The sequence below is a fragment of the Corythoichthys intestinalis genome, chromosome 6, assembly GCF_030265065.1.
Source record: "Corythoichthys intestinalis isolate RoL2023-P3 chromosome 6, ASM3026506v1, whole genome shotgun sequence".
Classification (NCBI taxonomy): domain Eukaryota; kingdom Metazoa; phylum Chordata; class Actinopteri; order Syngnathiformes; family Syngnathidae; genus Corythoichthys; species Corythoichthys intestinalis.
In genome coordinates this window covers 58,295,173-58,311,505 of record NC_080400.1, presented here as the reverse complement: position 1 = coordinate 58,311,505, position 16,333 = coordinate 58,295,173, and the positions used below count along the sequence as shown (strand labels likewise).

At 39.8% G+C, this 16,333-nt stretch overlaps 1 protein-coding gene across 6 annotated transcripts in view; it reads right to left on the bottom strand.

The window, feature by feature from the left end:
* Positions 1–458: 458 nt before the first annotated feature.
* Positions 459–16,333, bottom strand: part of LOC130917465 (kinase suppressor of Ras 1-like) — a 76,715-nt gene continuing 60,840 nt past the window's right edge. For all 6 annotated transcript variants that reach the window (XM_057838907.1, XM_057838908.1, XM_057838906.1 and 3 more), the window contains 2 exons: positions 16,014–16,149; positions 459–10,711 (listed from right to left, as the gene is read on the bottom strand). In XM_057838907.1, the coding sequence (XP_057694890.1) occupies positions 10,589–10,711; positions 16,014–16,149 (259 nt within the window). In that variant the 3' untranslated portion in view covers positions 459–10,588. The remainder of the gene's footprint in view (positions 10,712–16,013; positions 16,150–16,333) is intronic.

Here is a 16,333-nt window from a genome sequence, read left to right as displayed (position 1 = left end):
TGAAATCAATGTTAAAAAAAATAAAAATGTAACTAGTACAAAATACGTTCCTCAGAAAGTAATAACGTAATGCGTACATACAAGGCATTACAATTTCTGAGAGTAATGTGTAATGTATTGCTAAAAAAAGTAAACCCAACACTGCTACTAACACTCGACCCTGCAGAAAGTTCAACAGAGCAACACGCTCTATGCAGCATGAATTATGCCACAGGTCAATTATGATCTTCCTCTTTGCAATGGCGTGCCTGACACTCACATTTAACCAGCTGGTTGCATTTTTAGCAACGTAACGGAATACCTGTCTGCTATTCCCAGTTTACTCATTTTGTTGCTGTATGTTATTGTTGTTTTGCCTTCATTTGTTTTGTCAGGTCTTGTCTTTTGTATGTTTGCATTTAAAGAAAATCAATAAAATACATTTTTAAAAAAAACTTGACAGAGGCTTCTGAGTCCAGTGAACTTTAATGTACAACATTAATTAATGATACAAAAGTTCATGAAGTTTTCTACAAATTCTCTGTAAAAATCCCACCCCAATAAATCACAAGGAAACATACGAAACATACAGCAACTAGTCAAACATACCTTAAAGTACACAAATTATTCCAGGTTTCCATATTACTTTGAGAGTTGCTGAAATAAGGTTTTACGAGACAGTCTCTTGCACACTTGACAGTGCACCAGTATGCTGTCCTATGTGTTACTGTCAGGCCAGAAGTGTTGGGAGCTGTTTATTCAGTGCATGCACCAGACATACAGTATATCCAGACACATTTGCCCTGTGCATACATGTATTTGGAAAGGTCAATGTTCCACAACGCAGTATGCCTTCCTTTTGGAGCAATATGTAAAATTTGTGGCCAAAAATGATACTGCAACCAGCCCTTTGGGCTGACTGATAAGTGCTTTGCAGTGGTATACTTGTAGTACTAGTCCACGCAAGTACACGTACTTGTAGTACAAGTAACCATAGTTGAGCAAAATTAAGTAAATGTTCTTGCATAGACTTCATAATGTATTAACGGCTCAGATCGGTCATGCACTGTGCCTCGCATTCAAGTAAGGGGCCGCCCACATCAAGAGGAGCTATTCACAAACATGCAAACATGAAAAAGTACGAAAGCTGTACCACATTGAAACAGGAAGGATTGTCTCAGGACTGATTTGTCCTATTATTCAAGTATTCAAGGTAATTCTTATATTTTTCGTACCATGCATGCATTTTGAAACGTTGTGAAAAAAATCAGTAGGAGAAATTAGTCGCTACTGCGTTGGCATCGTAGTTTACAATATTTACGTAAAATAAATGCTGACTGCACGTTTTTTTTGTTTTATTTTGCTTTTAACCAAGAATCGAGACTGCTACATTCACTAACAAACTAGCATTGCACTTCGACATCTTTACATAACATAAATGCTAACTGCACGCTTTTTTTTTTTTGTTGCTTTTAACCAAGAATCGAGACTGTTTTACGTCCATATCTATAATGAATTGGGGGATTTAAGCATTTATTCGCAAGAAATTTCACCAGAAAAGCTCTGTTTACGTCATACGGCCGCTAGGTACATTCACTAACAGACTAGCATTGTACTTCGACATATTTACGTAAAATAAATGCCAGGTCCACATTTTTTTTTTTTTGCTTTCAACCAAGAATCGATACTGTTTTACGTCCATATCTGTAAAGAATTTGGGGATTTAAGCATTTATTCACAAGAATTTTCAGCGAAAAAGCTCTGTTTACATTAGGCCGGCGCTAACTACATTCACTTACAGACTACCATTGTAGTTTGACATATTTACATAAAATAAACGCTAACTGCACGTTTTTTTGTTTTGTTTTGCTTTTAAACAAGAACCAAGACTGTTTTATGTCCATATATATAAAGAATTCGGGGATTTAAGTATTTATTCACAATAATTTTCAACGAAAAAAGCTCTTTGTCTATAATCGGTCTACCACTCGGTCAGCTTTGACGGCCTCGCCAACAATGCAGGCCCCCTATTTATCGGCCCGTGCCCCGTCAATACATTATGAAGTCTATGTGTTCTTGTAATATGTGTAAGCTTACTCTCAGTACAATATACACTACCGTTCAAAAGTTTGGGGTCGCTTTGACCCCAAACTTTTGAACCGTAGTGTATCATATGGGATTTTTCATTATGTACAATCCGGTTCAAAAGTTTGGGGTAAAAGCGACCCCAAACTTTTGAACAGTGGTGTATATGCATATCTTTCTCTAATTTCTGGAACCTTACGACGCCTACAGAGCTGTGGCAACCTGGACTAAGATATAGACTTTCTCGTAATCCGTTGTAATCACAGAATCAAAACAATAACAATAAAATGGGCTTAGTATCCACTTAAATTGGAAAATGTTGGTTTCACCATTGAGAACCCTGTTAGTATTGGTATTTCATGAATAATCAAAGTGCAAATCTTACATATTGCTCCTTTAAAAGGACACAGAAAATAAAGATGGAATAATAAATACTTTTAAACAATAGCTCATTTTATCTTTGTATATACATACATACAGCACATACGTATATAGCTACATTACGTACGTTAACAATGTAAACCATCTATTCCAGTATTCGCAAAGCCAACGTGGCACACATGTTAATAAAAGGAACTAAAGCCAAATTAGCTGAATCCTGCAGCTTCTGAACAATCAATCTTTTCAATAGACTAGAGGATGTTACAGCGGCAATATTCATAGTGGATTGTGAAAAGTGAAGTAGTCACAGGTTCAAGTAAGAACTTTTCCTGACCAGTTTAACACGTATAAAAGATATAATTACTGTATGAAGTGCAGACAGTGCGATGTATATTTCACTATGAGACTTATTCATTTTTACACATTGTTTAAAAATACACATAGTAAACATTTAATATAACCATTTAAAGGAAAACTCACTTTACGCTCTGCTGTATATGTGTTAACAATTCATATATTTATGTTTTCTTTCCCCTCATTAAACTCACTGACAATGTTCCAAGGGAAATTTGGATAACAAGATAATCTAGTAAATGTTAAAGATGTAGGAGTATATAATGGAATTAAATTATATCAATTAGCAATTAAATTTAAATTTGACCAATTTGCCTGGATTTATTGTTGGTACAGTGAACCGCGTGTGCATACTACAGTGGTATCAGAAAGTATCGGAACCTTTTGGAATTTCTCACATTTCTGCATAAAATCACCATCAAATTTGATCCGATTTTTGTCATAATCACACAGATGAAAAACAGAGTCTGCTTTACCTCAAACCAACCAAACATTTATAGGTTTTCATATTTTAATGAGGATACCATGCAAACAATGACAGAAGGGGGGAAAATAAGTAAGTGAACAATTACATTTAGTATTTCATCAGTCAAGCAATCAATCAGACGCTTCCTGTAGCTCCAGATCAGTCTGGCACACCGATCAGGACTAATCTTGGCCCATTCTTCTCTACAAAACTGCTCTAGTTCAGTTAGATTACCGGGATGTCTGGCATGAATCGCTGTCTTTAGGTCAGGGGTGGGCAAACCGGTCCTTTGTTCCAACTGACCCAGCACAGATAGCTTAACCAATGAGGTTTCAGCAGAAATGAGAAGCACCTGACTGCAATTGATTGATTGCACTTGAAAAACAGCACATTGGTGAAAAGGTGTCCTCTTAATGGGTTGCAACAAAAACCCGCACCCACTGCGGCCCTTTGTGGAATAGTTTGCCCACCCCTGCTTTAGGTCATACCACAGCATCTCAATGGGGTTGAAGTCTGAACTTTGACTTCAGAACGTGTATTTTGTTGGATGTCACTTCAGAGTGTGTATTTTGTTCTTTTGAAACCATTCTGAAGATGATTTACTTCTGTGTTTTGGATCATTGTCTTGTTGCAGCATCCATCGTCTTTTTTAGCTTCAACTGTCTGACAAACAGTGTCAGGTTTTCCTGCAAAACATCTGATATACTTTTGAATTCATTCTTCCATTAATGATTGCAAGTTGTCCAGGCCCTGAGGCAACAAAACAGCCCCAAATCATGATGTTCCCTACACTATGCTTCACGGTGGGGATGAGGTGTTGATGTTGGTGAGCTGTTCCAAGTGCTTTTTTGCTAACATTAAATGAGCAACAAAGTTTTTATTTAGACAACAGTGACTTCCTCTGAGGAGTGGGCATAGTTTTACATACACTCACTGGCCACTTTAGTAGGTACTCCTGTCCAACTGCTCGTTAACACTTAATTTCTAATCAGCCGATCACATGGCGGCAACTCAGTGCATTTAGGCATGTAGACATGGTTTAAGACAATCTCCTGCAGTTCAAACCGAGCATCAGTATAGGGAAGAAAGGTGATTTGAGTGACTTTAAACGTGGCATTGTTGTTGGTGCCAGAAGGGCTGGTCTGAGTATTTCAGAAACTGCTGATTTACTGGGATTTCCAAGCACAACCATCTCTAGGGTTTACAGAGAATGGTCCGAAAAAGAAAAAATATCCAGTGAGCGGCAGTTCTGTGGGCGGAAATGCCTTGTTGATGCCAGAGGTCAGAGGAGAATGGCCAGACTGGTTCGGGCTGATAGAAAGGCAACAGTGACTCAAATAACCACCCGTTACAACCAAGGTAGGCAGAAGAGCATCTCTGAACGCACAGTACGTCGAACTTTGAGGCAGAAGACCACGCCGGGTGCCACTGCTTTCAGCTAAGAACAGGAAACTGAGGCTACAATTTGCACAAGCTCATCGAAATTGGACAATAGAAGATTGGAAAAACGTTGCCTGGTCTGATGAGTCTTGATTTCTGCTGCGAAATTCGGATGGTAGGGTCAGAATTTGGCGTCAACAACATGAAAGCATGGATCCATCCTGCCTTGTATCAACGGTTCAGGCATGTGGTGGTGGTGATGTAAAGGTGTGGGGAATATTTTCTTGGCATTCTTTGGGCCCCTTGGTACCAATTGAGCATCGTTGGAATGCCAGAGCCTATCTGAGTATTGTTGCTGGCCACGTCCATCCCTTTATGATCCAACTTCTGATGGCTACTTTCAGCAGGATAATGCGCCATGTCATAAAGCTGGAATCATCTCACACTGGTTTCTTGAACATGACAATGAGTTCACTGCACTCAAATGGCCAACACAGTCACCGGATCTCAATCCAATAGAGCATCTTTGGGATGTGGTGGAACGGGAGATTCGCATCATGGATGTGCAGCCGACAAATCTGCACCACCTGTGTGATGCCATCATGTCAATATGGACCAAACTCTCTGAGGAATGCTTCCAGCACCTTGTTGAATCTATGCAACGAATAATTGAGGCAGTTCGGTAGGCAAAAGAGGGTCCGACCCGTTACTAGCATGGTGTACCTAATAAAGTGGCCGGTGAGTGTATAGTTGATGTGTGCACAGAGATATTGGACTGTGCCAGTGATTTCTTGGGTTCTTTTTTACGTCTCTGAGTATTCTGCGCTGAACTCTTGACGTCATCTTTGGTGGACGGCCACTCCTTGGGAGAGAAGCAACAGTGCCATACTCTCTCCATATGTAGACAACTTCTCTGACTGTCGATTGAGGAACATCCAGACTTTTAGAGATGGTTTTGAATCCTTTCCCAGCTTTATACAAATCAGCAATCCTTGCTCGTTGGTCTTCAGACAGCTCTTTTGACCATACACATCAGACAATGCTTTTCATCAAGACAATTCTTACCAGGTGTGTGTTTCATAGTGGGCAGAGCAGCTTTAAACCACTCATCAGTGATTGGGCACACACCTGACTCAAAATGATTGGTAAAAATTGGTTTCAATTGCTTTTTCAGTCTCCTTAGGCAGAGGTTTAATTGCTTATTTTTCCCCCTTGTGTCATTTTTTGCATGCTATCCTCATTAAAACATGAAAACCCGAGGTATGGGGCAATAATTACAAAACTTTGCTATATTCAGTAAATGTACTGCAGAAAAGGGCATTATGGATCATACACAAAGCTGGTTATCAGGATCATACAAACACACTATTTCTTAAGTCAAACGTTTTTGGATATCGTACAATACCAAACAGCACAAATAATGTTCAAAGCTATAAGAAATTTATTACTTCAGAATATTCAGCAGTTGTTTACCAACTATGAAAAAAGTTACAATTTACGGGGATATAGGGACTTCAAAGTACCGATTTCGGACGACAAGGAAATGTTTTTGCGTATCAGTATGTGGGGTGAGACTACTGAAGATATTTTGTGCGGATTTAAAAGAATGTATAAATATAGGACAATTTAAGAAACTGTATAGATATATGATTTTCAAAAAATATAAGGATGAGGGAGATATGGATGACAACTAGGGTGTTGTGGTTTTTGTGATATGGGACATTGTGGTTGTTTATTAATTTATTTATGTTTTCTAGGCTGATTAATGGACTGGGCCTTGCAACATTTGTGTATAGGTAATATGCAGGGTTACATGGTGAGATTGTTTATATGTTAAACAAGAATGTATATATTTAAATGTAAAGAATGAAACTGGTATGTCAGGAATTTAGGACAAGGGGTGGGAGTAAGTAAGTTTTACTTCTTCTCACTCCTTTTCGAATACTCATATTTTGTTTATCTTTTTATTATTGTCACCGGTTATTGGTACCTATGTATTAAGTATTCGAAATAAACATGTTCAAACAAAACCTATAAATGTTTGGGTGGTTTCAGTTAACGCAGACACTGTACTTTCATCTGTTTGATTTTGAAAAAGATCAGATCACATTTGATGGGGACTTTATGAAGAAATGTGAGAAATTCCAAAAGGTTCAGATACTTTTTCATACCACAGTGTACTGTATATCACACATTAGTTTCTTAATCCGTGACTGGATTTGATTATTTAGAGATGATCAGGCATTCAAGAAGACCTTTATGTGTACTAGTGGTTGGGTAACTATTCATTTAACTTAGGACTACTACATACTAAACTACATACTTGTTACATAATGTGCAATGGAATGTTGTCTGCCTCACAATTTCCTTGTTCCATTTTATTATTCTAGTCATGATAACGCCACATGGAACACCAAAATTATCCTCATAATAATTACATGATAACTCCTCGGTTCATCTTGAGGATCAAAGTGGATGCCATGAAACTTTAAAAAGACACATCGTTTAATACTTTAACCTACTCGCTGCCACTGACGGCTATAGATGTTATTATATTAGTATAGTATATTAACCTACTTATTACTATTACTTACTAATAACTTAAGCCTTTTTCACACACATATCCAGGGAAATTCCCGTGTAAGGTAACGTGGGATTTACTCCCGTCGTTGCTTTCACGCATGTAGAGATGTCCCGAGAACCATGTGGGTTGGACACTTTCACAGACTTGTCCCGTGTTGCCCACTGGCGCTCTCTGTGCGGGGAGGGCTGCTGGCGCGAGTTTATAACCCGGACATTACGTCATTTTTCGTCGGCATCTGCTGTCACCACAATGGTCAAATCAGGTTTTGTTCCGGAGGTAGCATTCCCGACGTCATAACTGCAGCCGATTCGAAGCTTATCAACCCCAGGCAATCTAAGAAAAGGGTTGAAGGAAGAATCCCGCTGGCTCTGTTTTGCTGTCTTATAGACTCTCTGCCTACCGCTCAGGTTAGTATTATTGATCCCCGTTGACCTACTGTCACGAACCCTTGTGTTATTTCCCCTTTTCTGCGATCGCGTGTATTTTTGTTTGTATTTATTAAACCCTTGAACGGCTCCCTCCGTTATTTTCTGCTTTGAACTACAACCTTGTTTCCACAGTAGCGGACACTAACATTGGCAACAAAATAAACCACACATTTCCAAAGATGGCTGATGGACTCTCTTCCTCGGTTCTACGATCCTATAGCAATTTAATTTCGTTATGTTTTCAGTTTAATTTAGCTATTTCCAGCTTGCTATGTTGATAATTGAGATGTTCGTTTACCGCTTTTCATCTTACTGCGAAGAGAGAGGAAGTGACAATCGGCCCGCTATGATATTTACGTCATCAGCCATTGTGCTGTGACCTGGGAAATTAACGCCTGCTTTCACGCACACCACTTCCCGGGAAAGTCCCGGACATTATACTAAGACGCAACCCGTGAAATTTCCGCGTTATCTCCGTGTCAGTCGACCCGGGAAATTGTTTTCACATACAACTGCTGCACAGTTAAGTCCCGCGATATTTCCTGTGTTTCAGAGTGTGTGAAAGGGGCTTTTTAGCATAGACTTCATTACTATTGACGTGTCACTTCGTCATTCTTTGCGTAACGTCTTAACAGGGGGAGCCGAGCTTCATTTAGTAATAGCCGAAGACGGCACACGCTTATGTCGGATTTAAGCTTGGATACACTTATGATTGGATTTAACTACGAAAGCTGTACCGCATACAAACAGGAAGGATTGTCTCAGGAGTGATCAGTTCGAGGATTCAAGGTAAATATTATATTTTTCGTACCATGCATGCGTGATTGCATACATTTGAATGCATTTTGCATTTATTAGCAGGAATTTTCTTCTTTTTTTACACATGGAGGCGGCAAATTTCCGTAACTGACTAGCCTCATAGTTTACTTTTAACCAAGAATCGAGACTGTTTTAGGTCCAGATCTATAAAGAATTCATGGATTTAAGCATTTATCCACAAGAATTTTCACCAGAAAAGCTCCTTTTACATCAGATGGCCGCTAGCTACATTCACTAACAGACTAGCATTGTACTTCGTCAATATACGTAAAATAAACGCTAACTGCATGGTTTCTTTGCTTTTAACCAAGAATTGAGACTGTGTTACGTCCACATCTATGAAGAATTCAGGGATTTAAGCATTTATTCACAAGAAGTTTTGCCAGAAAAGCTCCTTTTACGCCAGACGGCCGCTAGCCTCATTCACTAAGAGTATATGGTGTATAATGATTTTAAAGGGCTATTCTATTCTATAATAAGTTGTGATTGCATACAGAATTTATTAATTATCTAGTTAATTAATTAATTATCAAGTATTAAGTTTCTGATGTTAAATTAAGTGATTTATTAGCTGTTGAAAACTTGAAGTAAATAAAAAAAAAAAATCGAAGTTTGGTCAAAAACTTATATGTTAAATATTGCTATTGACCCTGAAAATATAGGTGATTATCTCTGCATTTGGTGATTTTTGTGCATCTAGCGTAAAATCTGAGACTTTTACAGCCATTTTAAGTTGTGTTATACTTACATAGAAATAATTAATCGGAATTTTATAAGCGAAAGACTTTGAATTTTTTTATGCCACTGCTCATGGAGACTCATATATGGCTAAGGTAGGTGCCTGTTTTTGTTTTAGGTCGGTAGCAGCTTTGGTTTTGTAAATATTTGAAATTGAAGTTTTTGAAAATAGGCCCCCTACGAATCGGCCCCGTTTCCTGTGTCATGCCAATAGGTTATGAAGTCTATGGGGCTGTTTACATGGTGACTCTCCGAGAATATGAAAAATTTCAAATTTGCATTTGCATCTGTGTCTCCATTTGAACAATGTCGCAATTCCGCATGAAAACAATGTAGTATTCATGCCAGGCCCTAGGGAGCAGTGCAGATTTACAGGGCAACAATGATGCACTTTGACCCCACCAAGCTCCCTCAGCCCGGAAAAAAATATGCCCGCCCACTCGAAGCAATGTCATTTTTCATTTGTTCAAAAAGGCACAAAAATTGAAACATTCTACATATTTGATTTAAAAAATATTATTAAAACAGTAAATTAAAGCCGATATTCTGCCATATTTGCGGTTTTTAAAGTTGAGTAGCACCGCTGCGCACGCCCAATGTGACATGTACGAGTGCTGACGCAAACAGCGCGGTCTCGCGCCGCAGGAGCCTTTGATATGCATGCCGAGGGAGCCCCCCCTCAACCCCCTGCAATCGGATTCTTCCACTTTAGAGGCAGGATTCAGAATTTTTTGTCTTCGCCTTCCGTCTTCGCCGACACCATATGCACGCGAGGCGAGTCCGCTACTCAGTCATTGCGTCTTTGTGTCGCAGAGTCGCCATGTAAACTGCCCCTATGGCTTTAGTATATTAACCCTCCCAATTAAAATTTAAATGGATTTAAGTTTATCACGTTCATTGACATAGGATAATGAGTTCATGGACTCAACAGGAGGGGAAAAAAGAAAAGTTATAAAAAAACAGAACAATAACAGAAACAAATGGTATGGAGAGAAGTATTGGCATTCTTAATCATAGTTATAGAGATCAGGTGCATCAGGAGCCGTAGTGTGGATCAGTCCGTATTAAGAAGTAGAACATTACAGCAGTGAAAATCAGATGATAGTAAAACTACATTTAACTTTTGTAAGGTACAAACTCAGTAATTTCATTACAAGTCACTTACTATACACAATCAATCCAGAGAAATAGAGCTCTGTTAAAAAGTCACAGACTGTACACCATTAATAAAGGGAGATAGAGGTCCATTATAGTTCTAATTCTTTCTGTACATAAAAAGTCAATTCCGCCTTCTTTCATACTCCCTTTTGTCAATCACAGCAGTGAAGGTGTTGGTTGAATTCAGACTTGCTATGTGACATCATTAGTTGAACTCTAGAAGTGTCCAGGGTGGGACAGTCGGCGGTTCAGTTTGGGTAGCCTATCCAACATACCGGCCAGGTGGGTGAAGGTCGGCCTTTCTTCTATTTCAAAAGACCAGCAGGCAGAAAGGATTTCCTGTTGTGGCAAAATATTGATATACATATGCCATGATCAGTGATTTGAAATTGATGGATAAAGTGAGCTTTTCCCACCCAATTATTACTCTTTGTATAGTGGGCAATAACCATCAGAGAAGGGTAGAGTAGCCAGAAATGTTACTCAAGTAACACAACTTCAAAATAATGTTGTAAAACTAAAAATTCATCCCAAAAAATTACAAATACAAGCAGAGGTGGGTAGTAATGCGTTACTTTTACTCCGTTAGATCTATTTGAGTAACTTTTTGACAAAAATGTACTTCTTAGAGTAGCTTTATGACATAATACTTTTTACTTTTACTTGAGTAAATTTGTGAAGAGGACAAAATTCTCTTACTATGCTAATTAGGGCCACACTGAAGTTGTTACATTTTTCCTCTTTCTACAAAGTGACTTTATATTTGCCAGAGATGCCAACAGTAGCGCTAGCAGTTTCACCAATGAGATTCCGCGACAATAACCACATTACTCCATTATACCATTCAGTGGTAACAAAGGTTTTTTCGACACTAGAGGGCACTCATGCTCTTTCGACAAGTGATTTTTCATACTTTTGTTCTGGTCTGAATTCAATGATTTTATTTTTGTCTTAATATGGAAGGTGATAGTACAGTATAATAATGACAGTTCATATAGATGAAGTGCTAAGGAAAAAAAAAATACATCCAATTTTTTTAAAGTATCAGACATTGTAAGTAGTCACTCACAATTTTAATCATTCCTTGAGTATTCCTTTCAACAAATACTTTTTACTTGTATTTGAGTATATTTCTAGATGACTACTTTTACTTTAGTAATATTTTTAAGAAGTTAAGCCGTTAGCATTACCCTAGTGCAAGGGTTGGCAACCCATGTTTTAAGAGCCGCATTCGGCTCTTGAGCGCAGCCCTAGTGGCTCTCTGGAGCATTTTCAAAAATGTTTTAAAATGGAAAAAGACGGGGGAGGTAAATATATTTTTTGTTTTGATATGGTGTCTGTAGGAGGACAAAAATGACACATTTTTAACATTTTCCAATGCTGTAAAAATGTCTAGAATAAATATAAAATTTCTGTCAACGAAGATTTGCATCATAGCCTGCGACACACGTGTCTATTAGCTGGGCGGGATGCCAGGCAGGTGGCTATTGTAAACAAAGTGGCGCTGTGTCATCACACAGTGCCATGGATCTTAAAGAGAAAAATAACTGAGGAGAACAGCGGATTCAACGTGTCTTGGACCGAATCATTTGCATTAATGGCCAATGCGGAAGGATTGCCTGAACGTTTTCTCTGTGGGGAAAAGTTGCCAAAAAACAAAAAGAGTAACGTGCAAAGACATTTCCAGGGAAGGCATGCTACATTTGCAATAAAGTACCCAGTTGGGAGTGAAAGAAAAAGTGACATTGCATTACTTCTGAAGAACTTAGAGGAGGGCAAAAATTGATTTAAGAAGTTGACTGCATCGCCAAACACCACTACTGCTGCAGGTTTTGTTGCATCTCATGAGATAACAAAGTGTGGAAAACAGATGGCGAGTACATGACAGAGACATTCATCAACATGTTTTCCAGTGCGGATGTGGCGCTGCTGGCCTCGACCTGGGATGTTGTAGTCAGTGGGCTGAATACTTTGAAGACCTCCTCAACTCCACCGACACGCCTTTCCATGAGGAAGCAGAGCCTGGGGACTCCGAGGTGGGTCCTCCAATCTCTGGGGTTGAAGTCAGTGAGATGGTTAAAAAGCTCCTCCATGGCAAGGCCCCGTAGGTGGATGAGATCTAACCATAGTTTCTAAAGGCTCTGGATGTTGTGGGGTGGTCTTGGTTGACACGCCTCTGCAACATTGCGTGGTCATCGGGGACAGTGCCTTTGGATTGGCAGATTGCGGTGGTAGTCCCTCTTTTTAAAAAGGGGGACTGGAGGGTGTGTTCTAATTATAGGGGGATGACACTCCTCAGCCTCCCTGGGAAGGTTTACTCAGGGGTACTGGAGAGGAGGGTCCGTTGGAAAGTCGAATCTTGGATTCAGAAGGAGCAGTGGATCATCTCTACCCTCAGCAGAGGAGTTCGCCCAACCAGTCTACATGTGTTTTGTGGACTTGGAGAAGGCGTTCGACCATGTACCCCGGGGAGTCCTGTGGGGGGTGCTCCGGGAGTATAGGGTATCGGAATCCCTGATGAATGGTGTCAGAGTTTGGTCCGTGCAGCCAATTGTAAGTCGGATCAGTTTCCAGTAAGGGTTAGACTCCGCCAAGGCTGTCCTATGTCAACAGTTCTGTCATAACTTTTATGGACAAAATATCTTAGCGCAGCCCAGGCATTGAGGGGGTCCGGTTCGATGGCCTCCGAACTCCATTTTAGCTTTTTGCAGATAAGGTAACGTTGTTGGCTACATCAAGCTGTGACCTTCAACTATCACTGGAACGGTTCGCAGCAAAGTGTGAAGCGGTCGGGATGAGAATCAGCACCTCCAAATCCGAGACCATGGTCCTCAGTCTGGAAAAGGTGGAATGCCCTCTCTGGGTCAAGGATGAGGTCCTTCCCCAAGCGGAGGAGTTCAAGTATCTCGGGGTCTTGTTCACGAGTGACGGAAAAATAGAACTGGAGATCGATAGGCGGATCGGTGCCACGTCTGCAGTGATGCGGACTCTGCATCAGTCTGTCGTGGTGAAGAGGGAGCTGAGCGGAAAGGCGAAACTCTCCGTTTACCAGTGGATCTATGTTCCTACCCTCACCTATGGTCACGAGCTGTGGGTCGTGCCGAGAGAACAAGATCACGGATACAAGCAGCCGAAATGAGTTTCCTCACTAGGTATTGGCTCTCCCTTAGAGGTAAGATGAGAAGCGTGGTTATCCGAGAGGGGCTAGAAGTAGAGCTGCTAGCCTGGAACTCCAGACTCACTGCTGTTCCAGCTATAGGGTCTGGCTACTGTTCTGCGGAACAAATTCCCAGAGCGGAGCAAGCCACAGCAAACAGACAGCGGAGTGGACTAATCAGCGACGGGCGGCCGTGACGTTGGTAAAGCGACAAGAAACTCTTGCGTGAGGACGTAAGCATATGAGGAGAGCGGAGAAGTTTATTCAACATGGCTAGCGCGGACAGACTGTTGGTTTTAGCGACTCAATGTGTTTTTGGTCATTTAAAACTGAATTTAACGCGGGTATGAACATATTCTCAGCTCTCCCGTTCGCCATCTGTGTTGTTGTAGAGACAACTTCCGATGTGCAAGAGTGACATTGCTCATTAAGAACACGTCGCACAAATAAACAAATCTGATTGCACGGACAATTTTGTTCGGGCTCGAGAGGCCAATAAGGAGCTGGGTCCCAGACTCTATAGCTGGAACAGCTGTGAGTCTGGAGTTCCAGGCTACAGAGCCGCTGCTTCTCGCATAGAGAGGAGTCAGATGAGGTGGCTTGGGCATCTGATCAGGATGCCTCTGGGGCGCCTGCCTGGTGTTCCGGACACGTCCCACCGGGAGAAGGCCACGGGGCCTCCCCAGGACAAACTGTGGAAACTATGTCTCCCGACTGGCCTGGGAAAGCCTTGGGATCCCCCAAGAAGAGGTGGATGAAGTGGCTGGGGAGGGGGAAGTCTGGGCTTCCATGCTGATGCTGCTCTCTCCACGACCCGATCTCCGAAAAACGGGAGAAAATGTATGTATGTATGTATGTACAGTATACTGTTTTTCTGCTGAGTGTGTATTATCACCAAGTTGTCATTGTCCTTATAGACCTAACAATATGTGCTCGTCCGTCCAAGTTCATTCTAAATAGTTGGAAACTTATTTATAAATTTTTGGAGTAAAATTATAGAATTTTATAGACGAGAACCTTTTCAGTAAACTTCGACTACAACTAAACATTAGTTTGAAAATGAGTTTTCATCAACAAAAACTTGACAAAGACAAACAAATTACCCACCTTTAAAGTGCTATTAAGAAATCTGATGTAAAAGTTCATGTATCGAATAAATGAGTCTGAAAATAGTATCTTAATGAAAATAACGGACCCTATAAATATTTATAGATTTAGGTCAAGCATGTGGCGCCATTGGCGTAAAAGCCTGTTGCCGTGCACAGATAGTTTGTGCCTTTTTAATGTTCTTTCTTCATTAGTTTCTGTTCCTGTTTTCTTATGTCAATTTTCTGTTGGTTTGTGTGCTATGGACACCTTGTGTGACGCCTGCATAAAGATCATATATATATATATATTTTTTTTTTTTTTTTTTTGAAAAGACTAAAATATGACTAGACCAGTCAGTATTATCGTCCAAAATACAAAGAAAACTAAAACGGCTGCCAAAAACAACATTGTGGTGTATATGTTAAGGCGTTATTAGCCACCTCTGTGGCATGGCAATTACAACTGTATCCCATATGCGAAACAGTTTTTAAGTTTATTTGACCTTCAGGACTGAGGTGGACAACTTTTTCCCAGGTTTTGGCTGTATCATATTTTCAAACTGTGATCAGTATTCTTACTGTGAAACTAATGTACAGATCTGGTCAAGTAAATCTAAATGGCAGTATTTTACTGGCAAGACGCTAAGGACAGTATTACAGTGGTACCTCTACTTACGAACGTCTTTACATACAGAATTTTCAGGTTAAGCCACGCCTCAACGGGAAAATATTGCCTCTTGTTACAAAAGAAAATTCAGGATACAAAAGTCAAAATACAGTATGGCTGGTACTCGCAGCTCCCAGAGTTTACTGAACGTAACATATTTATAGCTGCTCTGCCATTGCCTAGAATTTCTGGCATCCAATTGGCTAAGAGGGACCTCTACTGTATGTGTATGTGTGTATCCCAGCGTCCTCTTCATGTTCTAACAGCTTTATATGACTTATCTTTTATTCTTTACTCTATTCTTGTTTTTTTACATTATGCACAACTCTGATTTTATGTTTATTGTGCAATAATCTAATTTTAACATGCATTTGTTACATGTTTTGATGCATTTTTATGCATGATAAAAGATTAAGATTTATGTTTGAATTTTGTGGGGTTTGGAAGAGATTAGGGCATATACACGGAAAACGTGTCTCTACTTACAGAATTTTCAAGTAAAGAAATTACTCCCAGAACCAATTATTTTTGTAAGTAGAGGCATATTGTATATGTATATGAAGTCAGAACATCTTTTTTGCAGATGCATTTTAGCTCAAATTTACTTCTCTTTGGAATTTCTCATTTGCACTCATGGGTTGAAACCCTAGAGACTCAAATATATGCATGTACAACAAATTAAAATGTCTATTAATAAATACCTGGCAGAAAATTGTGCATTATACTTACTGTAACTTCCTTGCTTAGGCTGCCATCCGCTAGAACCTTCTTGATGCCCTCATTGCTACCCACTAACCAGATTTTAGCTTCCACAGGCTGGTTGGTGATTGGCCAGTTTCTGAAATGCAGCTCATACAAGATTGTGCTGAAAAGACAAAATTAAGTCAAATCAAATAACATTATACAATAATATAAACAATACTATATACTATAGTATACTATTTTACACATCGACAGATCGGACATATTTGTTTTAGGCCCACAATAATCATTTTGGGGGGATTTGAAAAATACTTTTTAATTAAGACTCCTGGCTTCGTGGCAGAGTT